Source organism: Taudactylus pleione, unplaced genomic scaffold, assembly GCF_031769625.1.
Source record: "Taudactylus pleione unplaced genomic scaffold, aTauple2 ptg000967l, whole genome shotgun sequence".
NCBI lineage: Eukaryota > Metazoa > Chordata > Amphibia > Anura > Myobatrachidae > Taudactylus > Taudactylus pleione.
Window position 1 is genome coordinate 3,151,530 of NW_028285368.1, and position 13,559 is coordinate 3,165,088.

General features: G+C 38.8%; 1 protein-coding gene across 3 annotated transcripts in view; it reads left to right on the forward strand.

Moving 5' to 3' along the window:
- ZCCHC7 (zinc finger CCHC-type containing 7) overlaps nucleotides 1-13,559 on the forward strand; it is a 200,042-nt gene that overhangs the window by 167,092 nt on the left and 19,391 nt on the right. For all 3 annotated transcript variants that reach the window (XM_088460051.1, XM_088460049.1, XM_088460050.1), the window contains one exon: nucleotides 9,794-9,889. In XM_088460051.1, the coding sequence (XP_088316177.1) occupies nucleotides 9,794-9,889 (96 nt within the window). The remainder of the gene's footprint in view (nucleotides 1-9,793; nucleotides 9,890-13,559) is intronic.

Genomic DNA, 13,559 nt, shown 5'->3' on the forward strand with positions numbered 1-13,559 from the left:
AAAATAAAAAAAAATTCACAAGGTTTTGACATCTTGCTAAGAACACAACAGGCTTTAATTTGACAGATCACACGACTAGGTGTAACAAAGTCAATATTTCAAGGTACCAGACATTTTAAATGACATTTCTAAAAAAGAAATCATATGGTTTAACTTTTTCAAAGACTTTGTGTTTATTCCTTAATGTTTGTAGGATTGCTTATACCAAAGTTAGGATCTCCATGGGATCTTATGATCTTATACTTTTAGTATTTTTGTTGTTGTGGGGGGGGAGGGGGGGGTCACACTGCACCTGTACTGACACTTACGCATTACCTCCAAGCACATTTTCATTGGCCATGCTCTCCAGTGTTGGTCTGCAATGTGGAAAATGAAGGCTGCATATGTACTTCAAGGGGGATGTAATTATAATATCGGCATGCGGAATCCCGGCTGAAGGAATCCCGGCGCCGGAATGCCACTACCCAGCTAGAAGACAGGCGCCGGAATGCCGACAGGAAGTGATATCTCGACGCCTGAATCCTGACAGCCAGGATTCCGAATGTAAGTATAGCAGGGGCTGGTTAGGACAGCCGCGTTTAGGTTTAGGCAGTAAGGGGGGAGGGTTAGTGTTAGCATGTGCAAACAGAGGGTTTGGGGGAGAAGAGAGGAGGGTAAGTATACTTACCCGACCCTTGTTGGGATCCTGAACATCCGGATGCCGCTGTCGGTATATTGACAGCAGGCATCCCGACTGCTGGGATTTCATACCCATTCCCTGCAAGGTCCATTCTTCAACCCGGGCAACGCCGGGTATACCAGCTTATAATTAAATGATTATACATAAATAATAATCTTATTGAATTTCATCTAGACGTTGGTTACCGACCTCTTTTCAATCTTACAAACATTTAAAACAAGAAAGCAACAGTCTAGTTGATTTTTCAGCCTCATGTTCTGCATGAACTAGTTATTGTACCTTGTAACAAAAGTTATATATAGTTGTGCATATCTATTGAACACAATGGGGCAGTTGAAGAGTTGAATGTAAGTTTTCCATGATCGCCTCCAAACTAAATGCTAATATTTAGCCATATGGAGAGTTGTATACGTCGACTGCACCTGTCTGTACACTTGGTTTGATACCCATTGTCAGTTCACACTTGTACGATCCCTACAGATGTTGCCACATACACCTATCCTCAAAGGGTGCCAAGTAGCCCAATTTATTGTGCCACAAACTTTGTAGAGCTAAATCATTGATACTAAGTGCCTAGTAAACTATAAGCAAACTAAGACGCAAAATTGAGGAAGTAGCACATTGAAGGTAAAAAGGCAAAAGATAGCTCCAATTCCTTTGCAACAAAAAAACTAATCCCAAGTAACTATTAAACTATATGCGTACCAAAACGTAAAATTAAATGGCACAGGAATCGCTATCTATGCCTAGAGCCAAGAGTTTCACGCCATATGGCCAGGGCCAGTGCAAGGTTTCTCGGCACCCTAGGCAAAGATTTGGCCTGTGCCCCCAAAACCCTCTTCCCAGTGCCTTGTACACTTAACATTTGTAAAATAAAAACCACTGTCATACTCAAGACTATTGTTCCTAATTGCAAATCCTCCAACTCCTTTTCCCTTCCATCATATCTGCAAACTGTTGGGTACGCTTTGGGCAAATTCGGTTCTGTTAGCTTAGAAACATTGTCATTGGTCTAATCAGTGATCATGAAGACGCCCATATTTGTGCATGTCCTGTGGACATTCTGGGTGGGAGAGGAGGCATCAATCCACCAACTAATGGTAAGTAATCAATGGACAGGGGGTCTGCTGTCTCCTCTGCTGCAGGGTACCTGGACTCGACAGAGTTATGCTGATATCACAGCAACCTCTGACCCAATGCACTACTGCGCATCTTCATCTTACACCATTGACACCCTATATCACCATCTACAGGTTATGCCAATAAATCCTCTCTATGCTAGACTGCAAGGGGAGCAATAGTGCAATCAGTGGCGTAGGCAGGGGACGGTGACTGCTCCCCCTTGCAAGCAATGCTAATTTCAGGGGGTGTTCGCGGGCATGGAGTGCTATTGTACCTGGCTTATCTGAAGCTTGTGCGCTGTTTGGACAGTGGAGCTCATTCAGACCCGTTCGCTAATTGCGGCCGCTCGCTCGGCAAGGCAAAAGCACTCCCACTATGTCTTGGCGAGCGATCACTTTGTCAATGTAGACGCCCATTAGCATGCCTTTACACGCCCACTAGCGCACGTCATCTCCAGGAAGTGTCTTTAAACATTGGTACATTGAAGACCATCGGAAGCGATCGCAGCGCTTGTGGTTGACTCTACCCTCCCGCGAGCAATGAGAGCAGTTCTGGCTAAAAAACAACCAAGTGACGTGTTCATTGACGCTACTTTGCTAATTATGCGCACCCATTAAACTCCGTTCTGACGGCCAGACACGCCTGCGTTCACACATCCACACCCCTGTTCACAAGCACCTTCCCCTGTTACCACCCTCAAACGGCACATTCTGTCACTCAAAGTAGCGGACAGTCTGAGTACTATGAGCGGACGATTCCCCATCGCTAAGACAGGCTTGCGCACGCGCACTGCGAATTATACGCACGCGCAGACAGGCGACTATCGTTCAGTGCGAGCAGCCGCAGCTTAGCGAGCAGGTCTGACTCAGGTCCAGTGTTTTTAATTGGCTGTGCTGAGAGTGTCTGATTGCCTGTACTACTGTGAGAGTGTCTGGCTACACTGTGCATCATTATAAGTACCATGAGTGTGTGCACGAGGCTGATTGAATCTCGGTCAATTTATCACATATCTATATACTGTATATATATATATATATATATATATATATATATATATATATAATATATATATAATGTATATTTAGAGAAATAAGCAAGTACACAACCAACCATTTCCACATCACAGAAGGTGCCGCCTCCAGTGCAGTCATTGTACTGCCATCCACAAATCCAAAAAATTAGTGGGCTCTACTCCATTTTTCAAAAAATGCAAAAACTCCTTTATATTGATTGTTCATCACTTTACATTACTTTTTCAACACCACTCAGTTAAAGCACACTTTATCATCCAAGTGTATTAAAGCAAGTTCATGCACCAAAAATAGTCACAGTATTCCAGATATACTTGTACACATTCTTGTCCACGTGTGTGTGTATGTTTGAGGAATGAGTGTGTATTGTATATCAAGTATTGTTTGTGCATACCTCCCAATACTGTATCTCTCTGTAAGGGTAGTCCCTATTTCTGTGTGCTGTGTGTGCAGACCACTATATCAGAAGAATGCTCTTCTGAAAATAAAGAAGGCATACAGTAGCTACAAACCTACACTGCAGTACAAATGTCCGCGCCAATCTGTTAATATATACACAGAAATGTCTGGCAAATTGCCCTTCGTCTTCGGCAGTGGAATGGAGGATAGAGCCGGGGAGTAGGAGCCAGCGCTGCTACACAGCACGTCAGTGCTGACAGCCCAGGCTGCTGCAGAAGAGACCTGCCACTAGAAGTGACCAGTGACGCCATGGCCGGGTCACTGTGGGGTCGGGCTGCCATATAAAAGACTTTCCTGTGTAACAAACTCGGTGTCACCCTAGGCAGCTGCCTTATGGTGGCGCCGGCCCTGCATATGGTACAAAAAGTATAAGTGTATGAAGACACATCTAGGTGATAAAGTTCCATCTGAAGACAGGTTTATTTATGTTTCTGCACAACTCTGCATAATGCGCTATTCAGTTGACACGCCCCTCATGGAATTTTACCTATCTGAGATTGCCCTGTTACAGCTCAGTTGTGTGGCTTTGGCGATACGATTACATTGCGTACAAACCTGCATCACCTGTAGTTGCTTATGCTTGGATCTGCAGCATGCACAGGGGGAGATTCAATTGCAGCTTATTACCCGTGCCAGCCAATTAAGTCAGTGGGGGTTTACTCCGCACTTTAAGGCTCAGAGGTGGACTTTTCCTCTCAGCTTCAAGAGCTGCGAAGAAAAAGTTTGTGTTAAAATGAAGATTCAGCATTTTAAAGCACATGAAAACCCATTAGCTCACATTAACCCACTGCTTTTGCATGTAGCTGGGAAAAGGATTTTTAATTTAATAGGTTTTTCCTGCGCAGAGTGTATCCCGCAGCTAATTGAATTCCCCCCACAGTGTGAAAACATGTGAGATACGCTTCACAAATGGACTTGTGTTCAACTCTGCATCAACCCCAATGAGAATAATATCGGGTACACACTAGACGATATGTTGTTCAATCCGGCGAATCGGAACGACATATTGGGCACATCGTATAGTCTGTAACCGTTATGTCGCCGTCACGCGATATGATCAGCAGACTCCATGCTGCCGCAAGTAGCATTGCCCCACTGTCGCTCCTATCATCGGCAAGTATGTACACACTTGCCGATGCCGGCACCCCGCCTAGTGTGTTCCGGCCTTAAAAGTATGTTTCTTTTCTCCATTCTATGCAATATGTAGATGTCCTCATGTGTCAGGTTTGAAATATATAGGTATTTGTAATTTCTCATATTGAAATGATCTGTCTTTAATTAATACTCCTGGGCGGCCCATTTATCATTGTATATTTGAGGTATAATCCCCAAAAACACCCGTTGTGTTGCATTCCAAATATTGGCCCCCACAGCTACCGCCATCTGAAGATGGCTTTAGCGGCTGTAGCCAAAGGGACTACTCATAATTAGCTGGCGGAGGGTTTCTCCGGAACCCTGCCTGGCAATGGCGGCAGTGCATGTGCAGTCAGCGTGACTGTGCATGAGCAGCAGCCCCGGCACTAGCTGACAGCTCTCTGGGCACATTGCATGTCCCGGATGATACATCCGGGCGCTATGATTGCATATTACAATGCGATCATAGGCGGTAATGACATGCCCAGATCGCATTGCAATAGCGATCATTAATAAATGGGGGCCCTTGTAATACATATAGTAAACCTTCATTTGCAAGCTTAACAGCATGTTAAGTCAGTTCAGATAAGGGCCAGTTCAAGGTCACTGGGAGAGCTGCCCAGAACTCCCATTTGCATATAATATTGCTAGCAGACGCACTGTGCTGAGGCAGTTTACCTGTCTGATCTTCTGGTCTTTGTCATGGAGATTCCTAGTAGTTGAGGCCAGTTCCCAGATAATGATTAAGTGTTTTAATGGCATTCATTCATTCATTCATTCATTCTGGACTAACTACTCAAGCAGAAAAAAGGGTTATGTAAAAATCACATTTAAGAAAAAATGATTTGTAATCTTTGCATCAGCAGCACTCTGAAGAGACATTAGGACTTAAATCCTTGGTGTGGTGTCTCATACCTTATCTTCTGATATTTACTGAGTTTACTGGTGCATGAAAGGTTCTCAGCAATAAAAGCAGATGGGATGGGCTCTTTATAGGTAATGCTATCTAACAGGCTATTACCTTCTATATATTGATAGTGAAGTAATCTTCAAGATATCGCCCAGCAAATATACATTATTTAAATGTTTGTAACAAAAGAGCAGAACTGTATTCATGAGCCCTGTTGCGTTGGTTGTCTAGATTTTTTTATTATTATTATTTTTCCCATAGCGTGTTTTCAATTCATGGCAAGAATGAGTTTCTACAATGAGAAACTTTTTCATGCCTTAAAACATTAAAAATAAATTTCATAGTTCTTTATCTTATTTCAGTCTGTAAATAAGGATTGCACCAAATCTGCAATTATGTGTTACAAGGCACAACATTAGCACTTTCAGGAACTAAAATTTACAGATAAAATTTGTATTATTTTGCCTTTTTCTTAATTTAATTTAATTATGCTATTTTGGGTTTACATTTAGCTAATTGTCAAAATCTTCTTCAAACAACTAAATATATAGCCATTCACATTATCCATGCCCCAATGGAGCTTGCAATATAAATTCCCTACCACATGTACACACGCATATACACTAGGTTTATTTTATTTTTATTGTCAGAATCCAGTTAACCTACCAGAAAGATTTTGGATTCTGAGAGGAAACTGGAGTACCTGTGGAAAACCCACGCAAATACAGAGAGAACATACAAACTTCACACAGACACAGCCTTGTTGGGAATCGCACCCAAGTCCTCAGTGTTGTGATGTTGTGATGCTAACCAATATGCCAACCATGTTGATGTATGCATTATGATTTAATGTGTAAAATGTATTGTTTTGGAAAGCTTAGGTTTCACCTTCCCCTGTCTGAATACTAGTTTAAAGTTAACCTCTGAAACAAAACAATGCTGAAAACCTGCTTGCATTGGAAAACTGGGCCAGAAAATAATTAGCAAATAACAAAATACATTACCAGACATTTCTAGAATAGTTTAAATTAGGTTGAATTGTATAAAGATGGTATAATCCCCTAGTAATTTGCAAATATAGGGTCGTTCCATGCCAAATCATCACAAAAAAAAGTCACTTTTCAACCCAACCGTCTCATATTTTCGTGAAATTTGGTAGGATGATAGATGACATAAAGTAACTTTCATATGTAAAATTTTTGCCCTCAGGGATACACTGTGTTCATGCAACATGGTTGCAAACATGACAAAAAATTTAAGATTGATGCTTGCAAGGTCAACTAAAACAAATGATTACTTTGCTTCTAATTGTAGAAGAACTTTCATGTTGGTGTTGTTTTATTATTTTTATTATTTATTAACAGTTATTTATATAGCGCATACTTATTCCGCAGCGCTTTACAGAGAAAATATTTGGCCATTCACATCAGTCTCTGCCCCAGTGGAGCTTACAATCTATATTCCCTACCACATGCTCACACACAGACACACACTAGGGTTAATGCTGTTGGGAGCCCATTAACCTACCGGTATATTTTTGGAGTGTGGGAGGAAACCAGAGTACTCATAGGAAACCCATGCAATCACAGGGAGAATAGGGCCATGGTGGTGTTGGGAGCCCATTAACCTACCGGTATATTTTTGGAGTGTGGGAGGAAACCAGAGTACTCATAGGAAACCCATGCAATCACAGGGAGAATAGGGCCATGGTGGGAATTGAACCCATGACCTTATTGCTGTGAGGCAGTATCGCTAACCATTACACTGTCTGTGCTGCCCTTTATTTGAAGCTAAGGCATCCTTAGAACACAGAGAGAGACACTACAAGAACAGTCTGAACTTGCCAGTTGCATGGTTAGTGCAAGAAGGGTTCAACTGCTGTACTTAATATTTTTTTACTCCTGTTCCCAAAGACTTCCCAAAATGAAACTTATACTAAAGAGAGATTGTATTTAAGTGTATAACATAGTTTATGTAAAAAAAAATAAACATACACTTTTTTTTAGGTGTTCAAGGTCACATCATGCCAACAAGTTACTTTATGCGGTCTATAATTCTACTAAATTTCATGAAAATCTGAGACAGTCGGGTTGACAGCTGTGATTAGATGGCATGGAATTACCCTATATAAAAAAATAAATGATTTTAATAGAATCTTATACAGGACAGTTCGTATGTGAGGTTTTATTTGCACACACAGCTACTATAGTGTCCATTCAAATTACCCAGAAGAAGGAATAAAGGGATGCGCTGTAACTGGGCACAAACAGTGCATTCCTTCTTGATGTGACATCAATTTCAGCACTGCACCTTTTGGCCACAGTTCCCTTAACCTTTATATTCAGGTTTTATAAAAAAAAATGACAAGTTGAGGTACTGTATATCAAAGTGACAGCTGGTTGTTGACATTAGAATGCATGTATTAATAATAGAAAAAAAGCCAGTGTCAGTCACCCAGTTAGTTTCCTTGCAACACAGAAATACAATAAAGCTGGCCACACATCTAAAGATTATCTGTCCAACCAGCCAACTAGTTGATTGGTTGGAATGAAAATCTGGTAACGTATGGGAGTAACTGATGATCAGCAATTTGCTCCTAAATGTCATAAAGATGAAAATGGTCGTCAGACAAGTTTGTTAAATGTTTGATCTAAACAATTTGTTCAAACAACAGTTTTTATCCATTTTCCAGCGTTTGCGAGCAAATTGCTGATTGTCATTTGCTTTCATTCCTTACCAGATTTTCATTCCAACCAATCAACCAGTTGGATGGTTGGACAGATAATCTTTAGATGTGTGGCCAGCTTAAGGGGCATTAAGGAGCAGATATTTGTGGAAGATATAAAGAGTATGTAGTGAATACTGTTCTACATAACGAGTAAATAAGTTGTGGGTGGCAATATATGATAGAGTATTGGGTTACATACTAAACTAATATATACATCAGCAATAAGAAAAAGAACAATTCAACACTACTGTGTTTTTTCCCACCTGATTTATGATTCTCCAGTTAACCAATATGCATTATGCACTCATACATTACTGATAGCTTTCAGTGGTTTGCATCATTTTCAGCAAATAACAGATCTGCCAACCGTGAAAGGCTTATCATTTTAATAGTAACAGTCTGCAAATTGGCTTATCATTACCATACACTAGCAGTCTATACAGCTCTGATTGGTTGGTGACAACCTGATTTACATATTCTGATCACTTTTTGGTTGGAATCGGCAATCGGTGAACCCCATACTTGGAAATATTTTTACACAGTCATCTGCAATTGCCCCAATTGATTGCTGAAGTATGGGCCCCATGTTTTTTCATAGGACACTTGAGACTTTATTTCATTTAAGAAGTTAGTCAGTTTTGGCAGGGTTGGTACAGCTTGGTGAGGGACTGCTTTTAAGACCCTCCTATTGTCCTCACTTCCCCAGTCAGAAATACAATAAAATCTTGTATTATTTTAAGATGCTACAAATGATTCGGATCATTCAATATAGTAGTTTTTATTAATCAGAATGTCAGAGACAACGTGTGGGCGATAATAAATCCAATACAATTTTATGAAGATGGCTACAAAAATCAGTCTGTTTTTGAAACACACGAGCAGTAAAATGGTGTACCATTTATTTTTAAATATTATGTTCTTTTTAGATAATTATGCAGATAGATAGAAGTCCATCTGTTTACTTGTTATAGTTAAAACAAAATGTTCCTATATGCTAAATTAGCAGGGTTTTTTTTGCAATATATGTTTATTGTTTTATTTTTCAAAATAGATTACAAAATAGTCAAAGACAGTATATCAAAATGTGGAATAGAAACTACGCACAGCATAGACTAATCATAAAGAATACATACAGAATACAACAACAATATCCAGAAGTATCCAGGTAAATAGCAGTTTTTATAGGTAGTATTGTGTCTCATTCTCAGTGGTTTGTCATTTCTCTCAATGAAACTCAATTCATAGTTGCACTGTCACCAATGAACTTGTATTGATGTTGGCAGTCAATGTAAATGGGCTTTCTGAGTGAATGGGCCAATTGTAATAAAGTGAGACTGAATGATGTGTAAGGTTCCTATAGATGCACAGTAGACATGCACATACAGCGAGACATGCACATACAACGAGTCCATATCTTAAGGCTAGAACAGAATACAATGACAGTTTAATCATAATTGCATTTATTTTTGTAACACATTTCAGAATATAATGCCTTGTAAGTAGGGATTGCTGTAGTAAACAATATTAAGGATGGTAAAGGGTGGAATTTCATACACCGCTATAAATCACATTGGTCAATTAACATATTTTTTGTTATTATAGTTTTATCAAAGCCTTTCTCATGTCTTAATTAAAAATAACTTCTTTCAAGGATTTTTTTTATGTTATATTTATGATGTTAAGAAAAAATTACAATAACTAAATTTTTCTTGTGATGCTTTTTATTTTAGGTGGTCCCGGGACCAATAAAAAAATCCATGTCTGCCTCCAACCCGAAGGATATAGTCTACTGCTGTAACTGTGGCAGGAGAGGTCATTGTGGTTATGTGAGTATTTTTAGGTTTTAATTATTTTTATTGACATGTTTGTTAAGTTGATCATTCTACCTTGGCTGCTCTACTTTAACAATGGGTAAGCCTTTCTTCTGAATCTCTCTTCTCTTTTAAGAGTAGCCAAGAGATGAAGGGTTAATTATTATGATTTGCAGCTAAAAGTGGAATATTTCTATTGAAACTAATATGAAAATGAGAAATTTAAAGTGTTAAGAAAACCATTAAAAACACTTAAAGCAACTTATAAATATGCTACTTAAAGGTTCTCAATAAGTTTAGTTACATGTTTAATTCGACACCCTCCTCACAATCTTCTGACACTCTACACAGTTTGCTGTACAGGAATAGACTGGTTTTTTTTTTCTGTTTTGTTGTGTAATTTAGTATATAAATAGATATATAAGGTACAATACAGGTATGGGTACAATCCTGTTCCTTACAATAGTAACACTGGTTAAGGTGGATATAATGATTTCAGAATTTTCCAGCAGTTGAAAAATTAAAAGTCGAAGCTGGCTGCAACTTTCATACTGTAATTGCTACAGCATGCTTAAGCAGTCTAGAGGATCTCCACTTTAGAAGCCACACCATATTTGGTTATTTAGTTCCACAGTTGCTAGAGAGACACAGATTGTGTGGGCAACAGTAGGCCCCCATACTGCCCGCAGCCCTTAGATCCTTTGCCCGCGTACTCTTTGCCTTATGTAGTTGCACAACAGCTTGGAAGCACAGGTTGTCTAATTCAGGTGTACACAGCACTCATTTGATACTGCTTGTCATTAAGCAGAGAACAAGACTTCACATTACCTAATCAGCCAACTTCAGCATCACATGACCTCCTGCACAGCAACAAAGGAGGCGAACCTCTACACTAGTTGATAGAAGGAACCCCATATAAATGTTAACTTAGTTTTGAGATATAGATTTGGGGTGCTGCCCACAACAATTATTGTGGGTATTAATAAACATTGAGAGAAAGAAAAGAGTTGTCACAAATTGGAACACAATCAAAAAAGATAAAAGCGCACAATTCCCAATAATGTTGATTTTAACAAGGACAATAACAATAATAAAAATAATAAAAAAATCCTAAACTATAGCTGCTGTCCAAGTATAGGTAAATGCTCTAACACCTATATAAAAAAAGAAATAGCAAAGGATAGACAGCGCTCACAGATAGGAATAATTTTAATACATATAATTAAAATATTACATAAATACCATGACAAAATAAAAAAATCAATGAATATAAGATCAAAAAATAATAAGATCAAAAACAACCGGCCGGTCAGTGAAAAAATAAAATAAATAAATTCCTTCAATTAAGAATGTAATATGGATGAGGCTTCAATGATGGCTACAACATGGCATGGCTTGTGTTAGTAATCAAGCACAGTTTGGCACATGATGATTGTTTAGTTGGTTAGTGAAGCATAAACAGCAGTAATATAGCTTGTATTAGTCGTTTGATAAATCATCAATCATCCAAGCAACCATATATACTTTATATCTTATAGCAGAGCTAGAGCAAGTGAACAGATGGATGGTTTGGATATAAATCCTATTAGATGTGCGGTTATCTGTTAGTAGCAGCAAGCATGATTAATGCCAAGAAATACTTCAGACAGCATTGCAGTAGGACTTATTGAGCCACATACATCACAGGTTTGAATCCACCTCCGTGGAAGTATTAGGACCAACCAAATCCAATCCTCAGCTCAAAAAAACGAGCTTGTACTCACAGTTCACCGTTCTCCCGGGAGATGCAAAAAAATATATATTTAAACCAGCTGGTTGTATGATCAAGTGCAGTGTGATCAGATGCAGTCTTTCACTTTACGCGTTTCTCCGCCCTCCTTGACGCTCAGCGGCTTCCTCAGAAGTGTATCTGCACTGTCTTACTCACCCGGTTTTTATCACGGGGAGCGGCGTTATGCGCATGCGTCCTGGGTCTCAATCCAAGACTCGTTATGGAAAGAAGTCACATGACATTTTAAAATAGCTTTATGCATATCCTCCACCCGGTTTTTATCACGGGGAACAGCGCTATGCGCATGCGTCCTGGGTCTCAATCCAAGACTCGTTATGGGAAGAAGCCACATGATCATTTCACATAGCTTTATGCAAATCTTCCACCCGAACATCCTTGGCATGTTAAAATACATATGGGCTTTTTTATTATCACATATTTCTCAATTGAGCTTAATCAAGTAACATTTAGGTCTTAGGGAACTCTGAATATTGATAATAAACATTAATTGAAAACACATACATATATATAAAAAAATAATGATAAAAAGTATATATATATGTGCACACATAGATAAAGACATGTGTATAATTATAGATCACAGTTAGACACATAATCATGAGATATAAGAGGAATAAATAACAAAATATAGAAAAGAAAAAAATAATAAATAAAAAATATATATAATATAAAAAAATATAAAAAATATATATAAATAAATAATAAATAATAAAAAAAGTTATACAATAGCCTAATTAAAAAAGGAAAATTCGCAATTGGCGCACTTTTTTAAAAATAATGTTTAATGTATATAATTAAATACAAATTGTGTAATGTTAGCGAAATATTGTTGAAAACCAATTAACATAAATAATTGTGTAGATCTACACAATTATTTGTGTTTATTAGTTTTAAACAATATTTTGCTAATGTTACACAATTTTTATTTAATTACATAGATTAAACGATATGTTTTAAAAAGTGTGCCACTTTGAGACAACTCCTATGCACAGCATAGGAAGGTCACACAGCACATGCAGTAATGGAAGGAGGAGCGAGTGCATTGCTGTCTGTCCACTTCCTCTTTGGGAAATTACTAAAGTGAAGGCAATAAATATTTTTTAAGGGTAGCATTAATAAAATTAATTTAAATTAATAATTTAATGAACGACTTAGTAGAGGGCGCTTGCTGGCTTTGCCAGCGCGATGTGAAGGGAGTGGGCAGGTATGAGTAACTTATGTGGGAGGCCTGAGAGGCACATGTGTAGGCAATTTTATAATATGTGGTGTGGGGGTGAGGTGACCTTTTTTTATTACATTGAGTATATTTTTATGAATGAGATTAAGAGCATTGTTTGATTTTATTTATTTGAAGATTAGTAGATCAAGTTGCCCATCATTGGTATAGGCCATTGGTTCTCATTTCTTTAGTGCTTGTAACCCTTCAGTTTTGATAATTATTTCTTATACTCCCTTGTCAATTATTTCTATTATAAATTATAATTTTGTAGTAGAAAACTAAATAACTTGGTCCATAGGACATAAGCCTAATAGAAGCTTACGGGATACGGTCAATTGACCGACCGCTGGGATGCCGATTGGCAAAATCCCGGCGCCAGAATCTCGATCAACACGGGAAGACTGGTGACGGAATCCCGACATGGCTGGAGATACGGATGCCGGAATCCCGATCATAAGTACATTGGGGCCGGGTAGCTATTAACTGGGGGGGGGAGGGTTGGGTTTAAGTTTAGGTTGGGTTTTAGGGAGAGTGAGGGTCAAGCACTAAGGGGTTAAGCACTAAGGGGGGAAGGTTAGGTTTAGGCACTTACCGGGAGGGTTAGGGTGCGGGGTAGGGAGGGTTAGTGTTTAGGGTGCAGGAAAGCAGAGTTAGGGGGTAAATAGGATAGGGGA